This window comes from Cannabis sativa, chromosome 5 (assembly GCF_029168945.1).
Source record: "Cannabis sativa cultivar Pink pepper isolate KNU-18-1 chromosome 5, ASM2916894v1, whole genome shotgun sequence".
Classification (NCBI taxonomy): Eukaryota; Viridiplantae; Streptophyta; class Magnoliopsida; order Rosales; family Cannabaceae; genus Cannabis; species Cannabis sativa.
In genome coordinates, this window is record NC_083605.1 from 10,226,745 (window position 1) to 10,249,234 (window position 22,490).

At 37.1% G+C, this 22,490-nt stretch overlaps 1 protein-coding gene and 1 non-coding gene across 2 annotated transcripts; one reads left to right on the forward strand and one right to left on the reverse strand.

Moving 5' to 3' along the window:
* Positions 1-15,421: 15,421 nt before the first annotated feature.
* LOC115701784 (small nucleolar RNA R71) lies at positions 15,422-15,528 on the forward strand. The gene has a single exon (XR_004008764.2). It is a non-coding gene; the product is annotated as a small nucleolar RNA R71 (small nucleolar RNA).
* A 5,722-nt stretch (positions 15,529-21,250) lies between these two features.
* Positions 21,251-22,152, reverse strand: LOC133038146 (uncharacterized). Its single transcript, XM_061116204.1, has 2 exons — positions 21,940-22,152; positions 21,251-21,832 (listed from the first exon to the last, which is right to left on the reverse strand). Exons 1-2 carry the CDS (start codon positions 22,150-22,152, stop codon positions 21,251-21,253), a joined length of 795 nt encoding a protein of 264 aa, XP_060972187.1.
* Between the last annotated feature and the right edge of the window lie 338 nt (positions 22,153-22,490).

Genomic DNA, 22,490 nt, shown 5'->3' on the forward strand with positions numbered 1-22,490 from the left:
GATAACATCTCTCTCCAAGCTCTTTGAATCTCCTCCAAGCAGAATAGAATGGCTCATTGTGTTGTTGGGCAAAATCCTCAAGGTATAGCATCTGGATTTACCTTGTAGGTCAAGCTCATCAATAAAACATTAGTAAAATAAAAATAAAAAAAAAACTAAATTAGTACTAAAAAGAAAAAAATTTGAAACAACAAAATTAATACTAAAACTAAGAAGAAAAACCAAATTAGAACAAAATTTAATTTTAATAATATTAACTAGCAATCCCCAGCAACGACGCTTAAAACTTGTTGTGATAAATCCAACACGCAAGTATACATATCGTTTTAACAAGTAATACTCAGGTAAGTGAGATCGTTCCCACGAGGATTGCAGTTAAGTACCAATCAATTAAATTCTTGTTTCTATTTGGCAATCAAATAAATAAATTTTGAACAAAATAAACTAAGCAAAATTAATAAGACAAACAAATAAAAGGTTTAACAATGGATGTGAAATTAGGATATGATTTCAATTGCTTTGATTACCCAATTATTAACACTAATTAACCATTCTTCTTCCTCCTATGTGATGACAAATTATAAATTAACCTAAACTCTTTTCAGATCATAAAGGTCTTAAATTGCATGCCAACTACTGAATCTCTGAGATAGAACAACATACAATTCGCATTAAGCAATAATCTAAAAGTCAAATAAGCTATGTGAATACTCTCGTTTCACATCAAAACCTATGTCTATTCATTTAGAGCATTCTCAATACTCACTTTTCAGATTTTGTATTGAGATCATAGAACATGCAAAAGGTGATCAAGCTTAAACATGAAATAAGCACAAATATGAATAAATCACAATAATAGAGGAAGAAAGAACAATCAAATAACATTAATCCATAGAATAATCTCTGTCAATATCCATCAAATCCCTAAATAGAGAGTTTAGCTCATAATCGAATCCATAATTAAACTAAACACAAATAAAAACATAAAAAATCAAGAGAAGAGAAAGAAACTAGATGGAGGATTGTTGCGGATCACCCATGCTCGCTCCAAGAGCCTTCTTCTTGTGTTTTTAGGGTTCCATAAGGTCTCCGCTCTATAATTTGCGACCCCCTTTCCTTTAAATAGAGTTTTTCAGCCCAAAAACGAGAAAAGACGAAGTTATCCTTGACCTGTACGAAGTCGGCGCCGCGGTGAGCAATATCCTCGCCACGACGGCTGTAGAAAAGTTAAAAAACAGGCTTTCTGTAGTCCCTCGCCGCGGCGGCCAAAAGCCCCGCCGCGGCCACTGGACCCAATTTTTTTTGCTTTGACATCTTTCAGTAAAATGGGCATAACTTTCTCATACAAACTCCAAATGAGCTGATTCAAGATGCGTTGGAAAGATAAAAAAGAGATCTAAAACTTTTATGCTTTGACTTCTTCCAAAATATGATCAGAACATAGTAGAGTTTTCTTTCAGCTTTATTTTCTTTCAAAATTTTCTCTATTTTATAGATCACTATTTTTCAAAATTTGTCCAATTTATACATTCCAAGTGTAGAAACCTAAAATCAAAGAAAACAAGCATAATTCTATTCCAAAAATAATAATAAAGAAGAAAAACAACTATAAAATATGACCTGAAACTTAGGCTAAAAATAGCCTAACAACTTCACAGATTTCAATGTTTGTGTAGATTGTATCAAGGGAAAACAGACCAAAACTAAGAGATTAGGTGCCAATAGAGCTTTAGAAGTCTTAGAATTCATTCACACAGATATTTGTGGGCCATTCCCTACAACATCTTGGAATGGTCAACAATATTTTATATCATTCATAGACGATTACTCACGTTATGGGTACCTATATCTCATTCATGAAAAATCTCAGTCTGTGGACGTGTTCAAAAGTTACAAGCTGAAGTTGAGAATCAACTCAACAAAAAGATTAAGAATGTCAAATATGATCGTGGTGGTGAGTACTACGTTAGATGTGATGGCTCAGGTGAACAACGTCCAGGACCATTTGCTAAATTCCTAGAGGAATGTGGTATTGTCCCACAGTACACCATGCCAGGATCACCTAGCATGAATGGTGTTGCTGAGAGACGAAATAGGACTCTTAAGGATATGGTAAGGAGCATGATTGCTCATTCTACCTTACCTGAATCCCTCTGGGGAGAAGCATTAAAGACAACAGCTTACATTCTGAATAGAGTACCAAGTAAAGGAGTTGCAAAAACACCTTATTAGCTTTGGACAGGTCAAAAGCCTAGTCTAAAGCATTTCCACATTTGGGGATGTCCAGCTGAGGCAAGGCTTTATAGGCCACATGAAAATAAATTAGACTCCAAAACAGTTAGCAGCTACTTTATTGGTTATTCTGAGCGATCTAGGGGCTATAAGTTTTATGATCCCACTGTCAGAAATATTTTTGAGATGGGAACTGCAATGTTTTTTGAGGATGTTGAATTTGGGGGGAGAAATAGGGTTAGAGACATTGTTTTTGAGGAGGAATTGAATTCAAACTCAGTTCCTACTATCATTCTAGACAATGTTCAGGCTTCCACACCTGTCATTGATCAAGAAATGAATCTGGAACCTCAACAAGACAATGTTGAACAACTCCCAAATCAAGATGAGGCTATTGTTCCAGAAGAACAAATTCAACACCTTCAAGAACAAGAGCCATTAAGGAGGTCCACAAGAGAGAGAAGAAATGATATTTCAAATGATTATTTTGTATTTATTCAAGAACATGAGGATGAAAATGGAATGATGGAAGATGATCCAATCAACTTGCATCAAGCCATGAAAAGTTCTAACTCTCAAAAGTGGATTGATGCCATGACTGAAGAGAATAAGTCTATGTAAGACAATAAGGTTTGGGAAGTTGTCCCATTACCAGAAGGTGTAAAACAAATTGGTTGTAAGTGGATACTTAAAACCAAGAAGGATGAGTACGGTAATGTAGTGAGATTTAAGGCATGTCTTGTAGCAAAAGGCTATACTCAGAAACAAGGCATTGATTATACAGAGACTTTCTCTCCGGTTTCATCGAAAGACTCTTTTAGGATAATATTGGCACTTGTTGCTCATTTTGACCTTGAGTTACATCAGATGGATGTTAATACATCATTTCTCAATGGCAACATTGATGAGACAATTTATATGGAACAACCAGAAAACTTTGTGGTTGGTGACCCAAAGAATATGGTTTGCAAATTAAAGAAATCCATCTATGGACTCAAGCAAGCTTCTCGTCAATGGTATCACAAGTTTCATCAAGTAATTATCTCATTTGCTTTTGAGATGAATATTATTGATGATTGTGTACATCACAAGTTCAGTGGGAGTAAATACATATTTCTAGTTCTATATGTCGATGACATATTGCTTGCCACTAATGATATAGGCTTATTGCACGAAACTAAGAGATTTTATCTAAGCAATTTGAGATGAAAGATCTTGGTGACGCCTCCTTTGTTTTAGTCATTCAAATACGTCGAGATCGTTCTCGGGGTATTCTTGGATTATCACAAAAGAGCTATATCAATAAAGTATTTAAAAGGTTTGGCATGAAAGATTGTAGACCAGGTGATACCCCTGTTGCTAAAGGAGACAAATTCAGTCTTAGTCAATGCCCTAAAAGCAGCCTTGAAATTCAGGAATTGAAAAAGATTCCCTATGCATCAGTTGTAGGGAGTCTAATGTATGTTCAGGTATGTACGCGTCTAATGTATCTTCAGGTATGTACGCGTCTTGATATTTCGTACATTGTTGGGATGTTAGGCAGATATTTAAGCAACCTTGGTATGGACCATTGGATAGTAGCCAAGAGGGTTATAAGGTATCTTCAGATAACAAAAGATTACATGCTCACATACAGGAAGTCAGATCATTTGGAGGTCGTAGGGTATTCTGATTCTGATTTCGCTGGATGCCAAGATAGCAAAAGGTCTACATCAGGCTACAATTTCCTGTTAGCTGGAGGAGCTATATCCTGGAAAAGTGTCAAACAGACACTTATAGCTTCTTCCACTATGGCAGCTGAATTCGTAGCCTGTTATGAGGCATCAAATCAGGGAATATGGCTAAGAAACTTTGTCACTAGACTGCGTATTTTGGAGAATGTTGAAAGACCACTTAAGATATTTTGTGACAATAAATCAGCAGTGCTATATTCCAATAACAATAGGAGCTCATTGTTGTGAAAATTATATTGCTTCATAATTGTGCAAGTGTACATATTACAAACAAGTAATACAATGAAAAGTCATCAAAGTTCGTCTCCACAGGGACTTTTTACTAAATAATGCAAAATCAACTAAGAGCAATTCCAAGAATCTCAAATAAAAATAAAACAAAGTAACACATTAATTCACGTGAAAAATTTATAACCTTCATTCTAAACTTGAGAACTAATTTTTTAAGCTAAGTAAACTAAAAATAAGAAGCTAAAATTGATTCAAGTGGTGGTAATTTCAGATTTGAAAAATAGATTTGGGTGATTAATTTCCACTTGTATGTCCCAGTTGATACAGCAATGACACAGCAATGACTCAGCAATCCAGGCAGAGTTAACAAATTTCAAAAAACCAGCAAGCTTTTTCCAAAACTTGCAATAAACCATTCATAATCTCACAATGCATTCCTACATCAGTTTAGATCATAAATAGCCCAAATAAAGCATCAAATCTTTAGTTCTGCATGGTAGCAAAATATTCCTATTTCATTACTAATTAATACCTAAAAGAAACGGTAGAAAAAATCATGCATCAATTAGAGGGGTTCAACTAGGTCTTGCTTTTCCAAGTAAGATCTAGCTTGCTAAATGTTAAAAATGGCCAAAAATTAACATTCAATCAACATTTCATCACAACTAATTGAACTAAGACAAGATTACTTCATCATTGCAAAATCAAAACACTAGTCCATACAAGATTTCATAACCACCCAAATTTCAAAGAGTTTAGTTCATAGCTGAAATTAAAAACTCAAAACCAGAAAATAACATGTTCATGGAGTTAAAGAGAAAACTAGAGAGTAGAAAATGATACAAAATGAAGAGGAGAGCAAGAGAAATGAGTTTGAAGCTCAAATCCTTTCTTTGTAGGTTGCCTTCTTCTCCTTCTTCTCAATCTTCTTCTTCTCTTCTTTGTACTCTCTTTCTCTGTACTTGATTTCTTTTTTTTTTTTTCTGTTGTAAGTTTTTCGTACCAGCCCTCTAAAGTGCAGCCACCATATCTTCTAATGTCCTCCTTCCTTTTTGCTCCCCAATTAGGGTACTAAAGCTTACCCTAATTGGAAATCCAAGTCATGGTCCACTTGTCCTTCATTTTCCACATATTTGTTGAGTCATTAGCCCTGTTTCACCACCTCAGCTCCTTTCTTTCTTCATTAAAGCCAGCTGGACTTTCAGCCAAAATATACTTACTGGGCTGGCAATTTCTACGCGGTGATTGCTATAGCAATGCCAGTCAGCAATAGGCATTTTTCTGCTCCTTTTCCTCCTTGTCCCAAATATTTCCAAATACCTATTCTTGCATTTTTTCTGCTTAATACACATAAAAACAACAACATAAATCTATTTAACACTTACTAACACATACACACTTCCATTTATTACAAAGACACAACAAACTAAACACAATTACATAATATAGACACTAATTTTTCCACAATTCAACTTAAAATTCAAGCTTAGAGATATAAAAATAACTCTAAATCTGAGAGTTATCAACACCCCAAACTTAGAATCTTGCTCGTCCCCGAGCAATGTCAACACAAAATAGACAAAATACAACACAACAATAAATTTTACACAAAGACTCACTCACAAGACACATGAGAGATTCCATAGAAATCCAAGTTGGCCTAGCAAACATTGATGCTCTCAGAAAAAATTGAATTAAATGGAATGGAAAAGATGTGTTTGCCGTAACTTTATATGCTGCCCCTGTAAAGTTTTCTCATTGGATAACATTAATATCTCCCCAAAGTCACCTACTCACCAATTTATACAAGTATATCCCATCAAAAACTTTGAACTTCTCTCCAACTACCTTAAACTTTTTTTTTTCATTCATTTCAGCTCCATAAGTTGGATTAGTGCACTCCTCTCCACTAATGTAGTCTAAACTTATCCCCTTGATCAATAGGACTTTACTAGGCTTGTAATGTTAGGCTTGAGATAGGGTATGGTAAAGGATGTATTTAAGCTAGCTCAACACCTAACCACTTCACTTGTCAAAAACCGAGCCTCTTCCTTATGATTTTTTTTCCTTGACTTCCCTAATTCAATACTCACAAGTACTTGATATTAAAATTGACTTTTCTTGCTATGTTTATTCTCTCTTTTTTTTTTTTGAACTAGAATGGGCGGAACACCCCAAACTTAGTTGCAAGCATATATATATATATATATATATTTTCTTTGCTGATTTTTTTTATATATATATTAGAAATAAATTTATTACTATATTATACTTATATATAGCAAGAGAAAGTTAATTAAAAATGCATACTAATATACTTTGTGAGCTAATTCCCCCACCCCAAACTTACAACCCAACATTGTCCCCGATGTGGCTAAAAGTAAACCTTGAATTAGCTCGCCACAAGTTACACTCACCGCACTCACCCCAAACTTAATGTGAAACTTGGCTCTTGACAAGTGAGCAATTAAGTTAGGACATATGTGGAAATGCAAATTAGGATTGGCGTTAGATGTATGATTGGGTTGCACAACAAAAAGAGGCTATACGGCTCAAACTTGGGTGACTAGGGAAAAATTGATTTTATAGGGAAGGTTAGAAAGGCTCAAACGTCCAAAGATGGCCTAAATCATTTCTAAGGGACAAGTCTAACTAGGATTTCGCTTCAAGGAGATGCACTAACCAATTCTAGATGCTAAAAGTATACATGTGAAGCAATCGTATGAAAAATGCAAAGCATGGTGGAAAATAAAAGTATAAATTAGTGAGGAGAGACTAAAGAGAAACATCCAGAATATCCAACAATTCAGCATGAAAAGGCAACAAATAAAATTAGGCAGCAACAATAACGGAATGAGCAGAAAATATCATCATCAAGCAGAACACTAGGCCACAGAAAAACTCATAAATCTCTCAATGTCAAACTAACAACCACATAAACGACATAAAATAAAAGTTCCAAACACAAAAGACAACACACAATTAGCACAATACAAACTAAAAAAAATCGACACATAACAGGAAAACATAAAATAGCTGAGGTATTAGAAAACTTCCTCTACTCGGAGTCCTCGTGGGGCTCCTCTGTATTCGAAACTGATGGTGCACCCCACGGGTCTAGAACATGCTGAGGGAAATCCGAGAACTTAGGATCAAATTGTGGCGTTGTCCTCTTGAACGCACGCTCCATGACTGCATCGCGCTTTTGCTCATAGTCCCACATTGCATGCAATCGGCCACACATTTGTTGCTGCACGTTCTCAAAGTGAGCAAAGCGATCTGCGGGAGGTTCCGTGGTGGTGGGTCGATTGTTCGAATGGTGAGTGGAAGCTCGGTTGAGTGGGGTTCGACTGGAAATGGTGCGGCTGGGAGATGTGATTGCAGGTGGGATTTGATTTGGATCGAAGATGGTGCTGTGAGTCAGGTGGGACAGCTCGAGATGGTGCGGTTTCAGTGGCTACGGGTTCAGGTGAAGTCGTGGTGCGAACTATTGGAAATTATTTTACCAGGATCTTAGATCTACTCACAAGTATGTTGATTTAACAACCTAAATATGAACTTCTAAAACGATGGAAAATTAAACACATAAAAGTAAGAGAAATCTTACATTGGGTGCAGCGGAATATATGTCTCCTCCCACTCAGATCTCTAACCCTTGATTCCTTTCTGTCGAAGAGTATAATCAAGATCTGAGCCCGAATGTCCTTCTTTGTTGAATCTGAATTCTACACAGCCTTCCTCACTATGATTGAGGTATTACTTGATGTGTGTGGGCACTACTCTATCACTTAGAGAATTTCAAAAACAGAGAAGGTAGAGAGAGAGAGAGTGGCGGCTTGAAGAGAGTTTTTGTGTGAGAGAAAATTCTGTCAAAAATGTTACCAAAACTGAAGCCTTTACCTACTATTTATAGAAGACCACCTAGGGCTATGGTTGAATTACTTGGCATTAAAAAATTGAAAAATCAATGGGAAAAGGGAAGCAAAGTGGCCGGCCTAGGCATTGTGGGAACAAGGCTTTCCACTTTTCCAACTTTCCTTTTCCTACATTGCTAGTTTCCTATTTTGTCAAAAACTGCCAATTCCTTTATTCAACCACATAAATGTCAAATCTAATTATTTAATAATTAAAATTAATTATCAAATAATATATTGTCATTTATTTATTAATAATAAAACTAACTAAAGTTTCCCAATTAATAAATATGCCCTTCAAATTCTCTATTTACTGTTTTGCCCTTAATAAGTGATAAATTCTCAAATAGACACAGTCTAACTTGAGAATTATAATTGATTAATTAAAATCAATTAAATGAGTCTTACAAGTAATATTGTCTCAACTAATGAGGGGACCATGGGTCTATATATCCGAGCTTCCAATAAGCAGATCAAGAATTTACTACTTAAATTCACTGACTTATTAATTCTTCGTTGAATCCACGCATAAAACTTAGAATGCACTCTCAGTTATATAGAATGCTCTATATGTTCCACCATATAGACACATCATTAGTTATCCATTGTTATAATCCTAATTTGATCAATGATCCTCTATATGGATGATTTACATTGTAAAGGGACTTAATTACCGTAACACCCTACAATGTATTTTATCCTTAAAACACTTAACCCTGTATAAATGATATTTCAGCTAAATGAAAGGAATACTCCACCATTTATCTTCGTTTGGTTAAGCTTGAAGGAAATCATCCTTTGCTTACTATTCGCCAGATAAAAGCTATAGATTCCATATTTATGTTAGCGCTCCCACTCAATTGCACTGCCGTGTTCCTAAAATGTACGTATCACCCTGACCCAAAAGTAGGCTTAACTAACAAATCAAAGAACACGAATAATACTCTTGAGATTGAACCTAACCATATCAGGATTTAGATCATTTGATCTAGGATCAACTTAGTGATATTGAATTGAATAGATATTACGGTAAGTTTTATAAATCTATTTCAAAGTTCAATATCGGTCCATTCCAATGCATACTCCATGCATCCAACCCGAGCTTTACTTTAACCAATGTTCTGGAAAGAACATAGCATTTCTCCAAATGCAAGTAAACTCTGTTGTAGATTGTCATATCAGTAAAACCCAGTGTTCTGATAAATCTAGGAATCCTTTATTTACATAGTCATGTTTACTTTCCACTGTGTTGACAACACAATAAACATGATCAAGTATGTGAAAAGGGTTTGAATGAATTTATAAATCAAATAGACAAACAATTGATAAAGTGAACCAAAACATACACAAATGAATGAAAAATACTTCTGTTATTTTATTGATATTGAATAATCTGGATTACATTGAAATAGAGTTTTATTTAGGGCATAAAACCCAACACGAACTTGGTGGGTTGGGTGACTGCTGGGTAGTGGTTCGTGCAGGCGTAATGCGTGAACTGAGGTTGGATGGAACGGCTGGAGCTAGAAGCCTGGTTTAATGTGATTCGAATGGGAATTTTCGGGTTTGTACAGAGGTGAGTTCGTGGTTGATGAGTGAGTTGGTGAAATTCGAATGGGGGTGGGTTCTCGGTTGTTATCGAGTGAGGGTGGAAGTGCTGGGTTCGAGTGAAGGGACGATGTTGATGATGGTGAATCGTGGTAGACAGACGGCTGGAGTGGGTTGAACGGAGGTGTGTTCGAACTTGGTGGTGCAGTTGCTATGTCGAGTTTACTGCTGGGGACGAAGGTACCTAGTGCGATTTGGTGGTTCAAATGGTGAGTGGAGGAAACGACTGAGACAAAGGGAAGGGAGGATGTTGATGGATGTGAATGGGGTAGGGTTGTGAGCATTGGGCTGACATTAAGTGGGCTCGGTGAATAGTGCAAAGGGGCGCAGTTGACTAAAACCAAAAGATGAAACCCAATAATTAATCTTTATATGCTTTATTTGGCATTTTTGAATGGAAGGTTCAACTAAAGTACATCAATCCAAATGATTGGGCTGAGTAAAAAGAGTTATGCCCAATGATTGCTCCATTAAAACAACTTTTTCACATGTTCCTATTGATCAGACCAAGTACTTTTCTTTTCAAAACCCCAATCCTTTGATCAGCCCAAAACCAAAACTCCTCTTGCTAAGCCTTTGCTATAGCAACTGGATAGCATTCTGCCACCCCAAACTTAATTCTTTTGCCCAATTGAAAATTCCTTCACTTCCACAACCTTCTTCATCTGCACAAAGAAAAGAACACAATCTCAATTTCACCATGACAATTAGTTATAGCTAAATATAATATATATATATAATTTCTTTTTTTTTTCATTTGCTTTTCTTTTCTTTTCTTTTCTTTTCTTTTTTTTTTCTAGGGGTGCCTTCATTGAGAATTTTTTCTTTTTCTTTATTTTTCAACAATTTTTTTTTCAATTCAATCTCTTTTTTTTTTTCTTTTTCTTTTGGCACCCCCAACTTACAAACATTAGGCATCTTCCAAGGAGATAGAAGTCTTTTCTCGATTGACCTCTTCTCCCCAATAATGTTTCAATCGTTGTCCATTGACTTTGAATTCTCTTCCGAACTTTTCATCTTTCACTACAACAGTCCCGAAAGGATACACTTCCATAACCGTAAATGGACCCGACCAATGGGACTTAAGCTTTCCCAGAAATAGCTTCAATCTTGAGTTGAACAACAACACTTGCTAATTTTTCATAAAAACTCTCTCTTTGATCCTACTATCATGCCACTTCTTCATCTTTTCCTTGTACAACTTGGCATTTTCATAGGAAAGCAAGCGCAACTCATCTAACTCATTTAATTGCAATTTCCGAGCCTTTCCCGCAGCTGAAAGATCAAAATTCAGATTCTTAAGTGCCCAAAATGCCTTGTGTTCCAACTCCACGGGAAGATGACATGCCTTCCCATAACCTAGGCGATAAGGAGACATGCCTAGGGGAGTTTTAAATGTCGTACGGTAGGCCCAAAGTGAGTCATCTAACTGCTGGGACCAATCTTTTTTGCTAGGATTCACCGCTTTTTCAAGAATTCCTTTGATTTCTCTATTGGAAATTTCAGCTTGCCCGTTGGTCTGTGGGTGATAAGCGGTGGCTATTTTGTGCTTCACACTATACTTGGCTAAAAAGGTAGCCAAGACTTTGTTCACAAAGTGTGTCCCTTCATCACTAATCAACGCTCTCAGTGTCCCAAATCTTGTGAAAACATCCTATGCAAAAATTTCATCACCACCTTGGCATCATTAGTTGGACTAGCTATTGCTTCCACCCACTTGGAAACATAATCTACAGCCACCAATATGTAAAGATTCCCAAAAGATGGAGGGAATGGCCCCATAAAGTCAATGCCCCAAACATCAAACAATTCAACCTCCAAAATGCAATTTAGTGGCATTTCATTCCTTGCTGAAATATTTCCAACGATCAGATCTTTGAACTAAGTCATGAGCATCTTTGAATATTGAAGGCCAATAATACCCCGATTAAAAAACTTTGGCAGCCGTGCATTGTCCACCAAAATGGCCACCATATGGGGTTGAATGACAATGCTCCAAGATGCTTCTGACTTCACTTGTTGGCACACATCTCCGCATTATACGATCCGGGCACTGCTTGTACAAGTATGGCTCATCCCAAAAATAAAACTTGTTGTCATGAAGGAACTTTTTGAGCTGCTGCTTGGTAAAATCAGGTGGATAGGCACCTCCAACTAAGTAATTGACAATGTCTGCATACCATGGTACCCGTGTTTGCTCTACCACTACCAGTTGCTCATCTGGGAATGAGTCTCGAATTTGTAATTCTCCCTCCAAGTGGCTGCTGTGATTGTTAGTTTCCAACCTAGAGAGATGGTCCGCCACTTTGTTTTCTATCCCTTTTCTACCTTGGATTTCCAAATCGAACTCTTGTAGCAACAAAACCCAACAAATGAGCCTCGGTTTAGAATCTTTCTTGGCTATCAAATACTTGATTGCCGAGTGGTCAGTATACACAATAACCTTGGTCCCCACAAGATACGATCTAAATTTCTCAAATGCAAAAAACCACCGCTAGCAACTCTTTCTCAGTAATGTGTAGTTAATTTAGGCATCAACAAGAGTTTTTCTTGCGTAATAAATGGGAATGAAAGATCTTATTCTTCCGCTGCCCAAGAACAGCCCCAATAGCAAAATCACTTGCATCACACATGAGTTCAAAGGGCAATGACCAATCGAGTGCTACAATCACGGTAGCAGTAACAAGAGCTGTCTTCAACTTCAAAAATGCTTCATTACATTCAGCGGTAAACTCAAATGGCTTATTTTGTTCCAGCAAGCTACACAAGGGTTTAGACACATTAGAAAAGTCTTTAATGAAGCGCCTATAGAAACCCGCGTGTCCAAGGAAGCTTCTTATGCCTTTCACCGTGGTAGGGGCGGGTAACTTCTCAATCACTTCTAGCTTTGCCTTGTCAACTTCTATCCCCTTGCTAGACACTTTGTGACCCAACACAATACCCTCTTGAACCATGAAGTGGCATTTCTCCCAATTAAGCACCAGGTTGGTTTCTTCACATCTTGCTAACACTCTTTCCAAATTCTCCAAACAAACCCCAAATGAATCCCCGTAGATAGAGAAATCATCCATGAATATCTCCAAAATACTCTCAGCCATATCTGAGAAAATAGCCATCATACACCTTTGGAAAGTCGCGAGAGCATTGCACAAGCCAAATGGCATCCTCCTAAAGGCAAAGGTGCCATATGGACAAGTGAAGGTGGTTTTCTCTTGATCTTCTGATGCTATAGAAATCTGATTGTAACCCGAATATCCGTCAAGAAAGTAATAAATTTATTTTCCCGCCAAACGATCCAACATTTGGTCAATAAATGGCAGCGGTAAATGATCCTTCCGAGTAGCATTGTTTAGCTTCCAATAGTCCATACACACCCTCCAATCGGTCACGGTTCGAGTAGGAATCAACTCATTGTTCTCATTAGCCACCACCGTGACTCCTCCTTTCTTGGGCACACATTGAACATGACTAACCCATGAGCTATCCGAAATTGGGTACACAATACCATAATCTAGCCACTTGATCACTTCTTTTCGCACCACTTCTTTCATTACGGGATTCAATCTTCGTTGATGCTCAATAGAATTGCTACAACCGGCTTCTAAAAGTATCTTGTGCGTGCAAATCGTTAGACTAATAACCCTTATGTCCGCCATAGTCCACCCGATTGCTTTTTTATGCTTTTTTAACACCTCTAGCAAGGCACCTTCATCTTCAACTACCAAGTTTACTGCTATAATAACTGGTAGCGTGTCATTCTCCCCCAAATAGGCATACTTCAGATGGCTTGGCAAGGGTTTCAACTCCAACTTTGGTGGTTCTTGGATGGAGGGTTTTGGAGGCTTGAAATTACTTTCCTTTAGCTCCAAAGATTCAAAGGGCTTCTTGAATTTAGGAATAGGTTGCAATGGCTCCACCCAAGCAACTTGGTTGTCCTCATTGTCACTCAAGTCTTCAAGTTCATCAAAAGAACTTATAAACTTCTTATCCTTCCAAGCTTCCTTGTGAAATCTTTCGGCCACAATAGAGTCAATCACACTTATGCGGGAGCACTCTTCTATCTCATCCAGAAATCTCATAGCATTGAACACATTAAAGGTGACTTTTTGGTCATTCACCCTCATTGTGAGCTCCCCATTTTGCACATCAATCAGAGTTCTCCCAGTAGCAAGGAATGGTCGACCCAAGATAATAGGCACATCTCTATCAGCTTCATAGTCTAGGATGATGAAATCAGCTGGAAAAATGAACTTGTCAACCTGTACTAGCACATCTTCTATTTTTCCTTTCGGATGGGCCATGGACCTGTCAGCAAGCTCTAATGTAACAGTTGTAGGACGTGCTTCACCAATACCCAACTTCTTAAAGATCGACATAGGCATGAGGTTGATGCTTGCACCCAAATCACATAAAGGTCTTCCAACATCCCTTCCCCTAATAGAACAAGGGATTGTAAAACTACCTGGATCCTTCAACTTCGGTGGAATCTTACTTTTCAACATGGCTCTGCATCCTTCGGTGAGAGCTACAGTTTCAAACTCCCCCAACCTCCTTTTCTTCGTCAAAATGTCTTTTAAGAACTTGACATAATTCGGCATTCGCTCCAATGCTTCCACCAAGGGAATATTGATATGGAGCTGCTTCAACACATCTAAAAACTTCTTGAATTGCCCATCTTGCTGCTGTTTCTGAAATCTTTGAGGAAATGGAAGGGGTGGCTTAGGACTAGAACATACTGGTGTGGATTGCTGACTGTCAGGTTGCTGACCCTTTACTGTATCAACTGGTCTGGTATCAGCAAATTCCTGGGCAATTTTTTTACTCAATTTTTCCTCGATTTGGATTGAAGTGGACTCCCCACTACCCTTTATTTCCTCCTCGGAATTTTTCAAATGCTTGCCACTCCTCAAGTGAATGGATTTGCATTGTTCCTTCCCATCCCTCCTTGGATTCTCCGTGTCGCTAGGCAAAGAACCTTGTGGCCTAGCTTTTAATTCATTGGCCAAATGTCCAAGTTGCAACTCTAAGTTTCGAAGAGAGGCAGCTTGACTTTCTATCACCGCATCATTTTTGGCCATATAATCCCGCATTAGACTCTCCAAAGAAGTTGGTTGGGAATTTTGAGCATGTTGTGGATGCCGCGGTTGTTGTGAAAAACCTGGTGGATATGCTTGTCTTCCTTGGGCTAGTGCGGTGCTTGAGCTTGCTCCTTGACCCCCCCCCCCAAGACAAATTAGGATGATTCTTCCATGCTTGATTGTAAGAATTTGATAATGCCCCATTGTTTCTATTAATATTCTGATTTCCCATGTAACAAACGGACTCCAGATTAGATAGACACTTCTCAAACACATGCCCTTCTCCACAAAACACACATGAGACATCATCACTTTGAATGGCAGCAGCTGGTTGAATATTTTTAGAGTTCCCAATGCTCAAATTCTTCAAAACATTCGTCATGGAAGCCATTTGAGCTGTCAAAGGCTGTTATTGCATCCACTTCAAGAACCCCCGCCACTTTTCTACTTGTTGGAGCTCTTGTGTTGGACCATTGGTAGTTGTTACTTGCAATGGTCTTGAAAATCTCAAATGCTTCGTCGTAAGACTTTGACAAAATAGCACCATTGGTTGATGCATCTAACACCATTCGAGAAGCTGCATTCAAGCCATTATAAAAAAGTCTCCATCTGAATACAATGTGGAATGCCATGATGTGGACACTTTCGCAAAAGTTCCTTAAACCTCTCCCACGCATCACTTGTGGACTCATCTTCAAGTTGTTGAAAAGACATTATCTCACTTCTGAATTTTGCATTTCTAGTAGGAGGAAAGTATTTCCTCAGAAACTTCTCAGCAAGGTCATTCCAATTGGTAACAGAATCAGAAGGCAAAGTGTTGAGCCATGATCTAGCTCGGTCTCGTAGTGAGAATGGGAATAGCTTCAACCTTAGCACCTCTTCACTCACTCCTTGGATCTTGAAAGAATCACTCACCTCCAAGAATGAACGGAGATGGAGGTGAGGATCTTCAGTTGGCATCCCGCTGAATTGCCCCACGGTTTGGAGCATTTGAAACATCACTGGCTTGAGCTCAAACTGCGGTGCTTGTATTTCAGGCCTCACAATGTCTGGATTAAGCTCATTAAACATGGGGGCAGCATACTCCCTTATAGCCCTTGCTCGATCATCTGCCAATATGATGGGATTAACAATTTGTTGAGCAATCCCATCATCATCAAGATTCTCAGCCATGATGTCTCAGCCCTTAGCCTTTTGAACTCTTCTTCTTCTTCGGAATGTGCGTTCAATCTCGGGATCAATAGGAGCAAGTTCAAAGTCCTCTTGTTGGTTCATACACTATAGATACCTGAGATTTCAAAGAACAAACCAGCAAGATTAAAAGCACAAAAATTCTTAGAATGTCAATTAGTTGATAAAACAAAATTTAGAACTTAAAGTTCCCGGCAACGGCGCCAAAAAACTTGTTGTGAAAATTATATTGCTTCATAATTGTGCAAGTGTACATATTACAAACAAGTAATACAATGAAAAGTCATCAAAGTTCGTCTCCACAGGGACTTTTTACTAAATAATGCAAAATCAACTAAGAGCAATTCCAAGAATCTCAAATAAAAATAAAACAAAGTAACACATTAATTCACGTGAAAAATTTATAACCTTCATTCTAAACTTGAGAACTAATTTTTTAAGCTAAGTAAACTAAAAATAAGAAGCTAAAATTGATTCAAGTGGTGGTAATTTCAGATTTGAAAAATAGATTTGGGTGATTAATTTCCACTTGTATGTCCCAGTTGATACAGCAATGACACAGCAATGACTCAGCAATCCAGGCAGAGTTAACAAATTTCAAAAAACCAGCAAGCTTTTTCCAAAACTTGCAATAAACCATTCATAATCTCACAATGCATTCCTACATCAGTTTAGATCATAAATAGCCCAAATAAAGCATCAAATCTTTAGTTATGCATGGTAGCAAAATATTCATATTTCACTACTAATTAATACCTAAAAGAAACGGTAGAAAAAATCATGCATCAATTAGAGGGGTTCAACTAGGTCTTGCTTTTTCAAGTAAGATTTAGCTTGCTAAATGTTAAAAATGGCCAAAAATTAACATTCAATCAACATTTCATCACAACTAATTGAACTAAGACAAGATTATTCATCATTGCAAAATCAAAACACTAGTCCATACAAGGTTTCATAACCACCCAAATCTCAAAGAGTTTAGTTCATAGCTGAAATTAAAAACTCAAAACCAGAAAATAACATGTTCATGGAGTTAAAGAGAAAACTAGAGAGTAGAAAATGATACAAAATGAAGAGGAGAGCAAGAGAAATGAGTTTGAAGCTCAAATCCTTTCTTTGTAGGTTGCCTTCTTCTCCTTCTTCTCAATCTTCTTCTTCTCTTCTTTGTACTCTCTTTCTCTGTACTTGATTTCCTTTTTTTTTCTGCTGTAAGTTGTTCGTACCAGCCCTCTAAAGTGCAGCCACCATATCTTCTAATGTCCTCCTTCCTTTTTGCTCCCCAATTAGGGTAGTAAAGTTTACCCTAATTGGAAATCCAAGTCATGGTCCACTTGTCCTTCATTTTCCACATATTTGTTGAGTCATTAGCCCCATTTCGCCACCTTAGCTCCTTTCTTTCTTCATTAAAGCCAGTTGGACTTTCAGCCAAAATATACTTACTGGGCTGGCAATTGCAACGCGATGATTGCTATAGCAATGCCAGTCAGCAATAGGCATTTTTCTGCTCCTTTTCCTCCTTGTCCCAAATATTTCCAAATACCTATTCTTGCATTTTTTTTCTGCTTAATACACATAAAAACAACAACATAAATCTATTTAACACTTACTAACACACAAACACTTCCATTTATTACAAAGACACAACAAACTAAACACAATTACATAATATAGACACTAATTTTCCACAATTCAACTTAAAATTCAAGCTTAGAGATACAAAAATAACTCTAAATCTTAGAATTATCACTCATCCAAGTCAAAGTATATTGCCATAAAGTTCCTAGTTGTGAAAGAAAAAGTGCAGAGTGGATAGATATCCATAGAGCACATTGGGATAAACTCCATGATAGCGGATCCGCTCATAAAAGGATTACCACCCAAGGTCTTTCATGAGCACACTACTCATATGGGTGTAGTATTACTTGAGGATATCATGATTTAGTGGGAGTTTGTATTTTCTTTATGTTATGTTTATTTAAGACATTTATGTATTTGGTTATTTTCTGATCAGAAATAAAGTTTTCAGTTTGTTCACTCTGTTTTGTTATGTTTAAGTTTGACCTCACTTTGGTTTAAGGAGGACCAGTTGGAAATAGGCATGTTCGGTTCACATTGCATGTAATTTCCATGCTACACATCCATGATTGATCTATGTCATTTGGCTATATTTGTATATGTGACCATTGATAAATTTAGTCATGATTGATATGACGAAAATCGCTTTGATCCTATGTGGGTATAGTTGATGGACGAGATTGTTGTGAATACCTTCACATAATAGCAAATTTTGAGCTCATAAGGTTATACATTTATCAAGTAACATATGTTGCCCAAGTGGGAGATTGTTGGATTAAAAATCCTATGTGGGCACATATGTATAATGTATATGCTATTATAAAGTGTGATACAAAATTAAGTGACCAATTATGTTATGGATATCAAAAGGGTATTAAATTGTCATAGAGTTAATGTGTAGATATTATAAGTTAATTTATAATTTGTTGAGGGGCCAAATAATAAACACCCAAAACTCATTCTAAGATGAGTCTATAAATAGGTAGTGGTCCCCAAGAAACACTAGGGTTTCTGTATTCTCTCCTTCCCCATCAGAGAAAATACTTTAGAAAATAGTTTATTCCTGGAAGATCAAAACCTTCTCTGCAATCTCCAACAATGGCTTCAGGCTAGTGCTTCCGCTCATCTTTTGTCATCTTCTTCTTCTTTAATTTAGCAAAGGCTATATAGATTTATGATTTAGGGTTTTCTATATTAAATCACTTTTAGGAATATGATTAGATTTGTGATATATATATTTCTTAAGTGTTTTATAAATCCTAACAAGAAAATTTTTAGTTTAACTTTTTTTTTACATTTTAGTTTTCTCTTTCCAAAACCCAGCTCTAAACTATCAAAAACTAATCCTAGTGTCCTTAAGAATTTCGATCATTATTTGTCAAAATTCTCCCCATAAAGAATCGATGCATCTAAGGTTTTCCATGTTCAAATAATCCATTAGTGATGAGTTTTACTCACAAATTTTTGTGGGAATAGATTCAATTTCAACGAGAATGGCTACTATGTAGAAAAAAGAAGAGAAATCTTTTCGATCTATGGAAAGAAGCCATTAACAAAGGAGGGAGTGTTGTTTACTCAGATTCATGTATGATTTAATTTTCAATTGTTCTCGTATATATATATAAATCAAAAAATTTAATCGCAATTTCACCTTTAATTCTCACGATTAGGTTTTTTTTCTCCACAATGAGAGTTCAACGACAATGGTGAAGTCGTATCCAGTTCATCTTTTTACTGTATTATAGCTAACTTGTTAAATCATGATTTTTTTTTAACAAGATTACTATAAGTTTTGTTAGATTTTTTCTTGGTCCAACAAAGTCGTGTAAGTTGGCCTTGGGCAATCCGCATAAGATAAAAAGCATGCTAAATATTTACAAAGTTAATTTTAAGATTTTCCTCTCTAACAAATAATTTTTGTATAATTTTTACTATTTTACTAGAATTTCTTTTTTGTCTCATTCAATGTGGAGATGATCTGTACCGAATTTCCAAAAGAAGAAGTTGATAGGTAATCAACAAATATTCATTAAGATATCCTGAACCAATCTTTTTTTTTTTTTGAAGTAACTGCAAAAGAAACTAAAACAGTTACAAAGAGCAGGATGAGAAACAATTCCTCCAAACGATATTCTTATCCTGCCTGAGAGCTTCTCAAGCATTGTTATGTGTTGTGGTGTTGTGAACTCGGGAGATGTGATGTAGAGAAACATTTGGAAAAGAGGATAAGGACTTCCTGATCAGCTACACTACACTAGATAAGGCCAAATTGTCTTACCAATGATTGTTTATCCTTATGATTAGTTGCTGGGAATCTAATTCAATAGCACCAAGGGGGATTCTGGTAGCCAGACACCAATGAATGCCTTCAAGTAAAGCTTTAGCTTCTGCAAAAAGAGGAGTAAAAGCATCCCATATGTGGATAGAAAAATCTACAATGTGGTTATGTTTACTGCCAAGTATGGTAGCACCCAGCCCCATTTTTAGGTTCTTCAAGTCCAAAACAGCATCAACTTGTAGAGTGTAGTGTCCATTTTGAAGGGAGTGAGCTGAAGGATCCGGCTGAGAATGTAAGGTCCAATTTGGAGAAAATGAATCCAAATGGTTTGAAAGAAGGGGTGTAGCTTAGGCTGTTTGATAGTCCTACTGGAAAGAAACAATAAAATCTTCCTCCTTGATGGGAGTGTTAGTATTTCGGTTGAAAAGAGCATTGTTTCTGTTGTCCAAATCTGCCAAAGTAAACTAATGAATAGAGTAAAAGTATCTTTGTTAAGTTAATCAAAGCCTCTCATATAAAACTCTTTGATATCACAATTATGGTTCCTAAAATAGAAATTTCAAAAAGAAGAATGTTTCCACACTAACTTCGCTCTGGGACAATGGATGAGAGAGTGAGAGACTGGCTCAATTTGATTGTGACAAAAGGTGCAGAAAGGAGCAGGCACAACCTACTTTTGGAAAAGATTTAAACTACAAAGGAGTATGTGATTAAACGCTTTCCAGGTAAAGTGTTTATCTTTGGTAGAGTTTTGGTATTCCAGACAGATTTCCACCAATGCATGAAACAGTCTTTGTTAGAGGAAGATGGTTGAGTTTGGTGATGTTTTGAGTTGACCAAATGGTAAGCCGAGTTGACCATGAAATTGCCTGAAGAGCGATGACCCCAAATAAGAGTGTCATTAGAAACAAGGTCAATGGAAATTTTCAATATTTAATGAACTTGATAAGAATGCAAGAGGTGTTGGAGCTTGGGAAGATCCCAACCACCATCTTTATCAATGAAGTATCAGACCTTGTGATCCACTGGGTTAAAATTATTCAAGAAAGAGAGCGAGTGAAGTCTAGGAACCCATCTTGAATCAAGGAGTGAAATGGACCTACCATTACCGACTCTCCAAAAAAGGCCCTCTTTGAGAAGCTCCCTGCCCCAAAAAAGACATTTTCAAGTATTCGAGGGGCAATGACCCTTAGGGGCAGTGAAGAAGTCACTGTTTTTGAAATACCTAGCTTTAAGGAGAGTGTAAAGAAGTGATGAAGAGTTGGACCAAATTCTCCAAGCTTGCTTGGCAATGAGAGCTTGATTATGATTTTGAAGAGACCTAAAGCCAAGACCACCATGGAATTTTGATGTGCATAAAGAAGGCCCCTGATTCCAATGTATTTTACCCTTATTAGTGTAGGAACCCCACTAGAATTTAGAGATGGCTTTTTGAATAGTGAGGTAGGTAGAATTGGGCAGTTTGAAACAGGACATAGCATAAGATGGTATAGCGTGAACCATAGCTTTGATGAGAGTTTTTTTGCCAGCTCTAGAGAAAAAGTTTCCATCCCAAATGTTTAATTTTGAGGCCACTTTTTGAACCAAATAATTGAAGTGAGAGTTGGAACTTCTGCTAGTGCAATGAGGAACTCCGAGATATTTGCTTATGAAACCTTCATTGCCTAGACCAAGGGAAGTTCTAAAGAGGTCTTGGGAATCATGAGGGGTGTTAGGGGAGAACATGATTGAAGATTTAGCAAGGTTGATAGTTTGGCCAGTGCCTTTGTGGTAAGAGAACAACATATCCTTAATGGCAGCACTAGAAGCAGTGGTGACAGGAGTGAAGAGTATACTGTCATCGACAAAGAAAAGGTGAGAGATAATAGGGGCATCTTTACAAATGTTAAGGGCAGTAAATTGATGAATTTTCTCCTTAGCCCTAATAGTAGCAGAAAGACCCTCAACAACCAGAAGAAAAAGGTAAGATGACAGAAGGTTTGTCTTGTACCTCTGGTAAGAGTAATACTTGTGGAAAGAGTGCCATTAACAGATATACGATATACCACAGTTGAGAGACATTGCATAATCAGGGAGGTAAAAGAGGGCGGGAAGCAAACATGGTGGAGCATAGCTTTGACAAAACTCCATTCAACTTTGTCAAAGGCTTTCTCCATGTCAAGTTTGATAGTAGCCCAGCCCTGTTTGCCAGCTTTCCTATAGTGTATAGCATTGATAATCTCATTGGCAATGAAGATGTTGTCAAAAATAAGACGATCAGAGAGGAAAGCACACTGGTTTTGAGAAATGATTGAGTGAAGGACAGTTTTCATCTTACTAGCCAGGGTTTTGGATATAATTTTATAAAGTGTTGAGCAAAGGCTAATAGGCCTATAGTCAAAGATTGTGGAGGTTTTTTTTCTTTGGGATTAAGGCAAAAATGGTATAATTTATTTGAGAAAAATTAGAGTGATGATTCAAAACATCTAAGATGGCACTGGTGAGATCTTTACCAAGAGTATTCCAGTTTTTTTGGTAGAAATGGGCGTTAAGCTCATCAGAACCTGGGGCTTTGTCACCAGAGAGATTAAACAGGTTATGCTTGACCTCATCCTCAGTGTAAGGCCTTTCAAGGGTAGAATAAAGGTTAGGGGGGATTTAGTTAGAAATG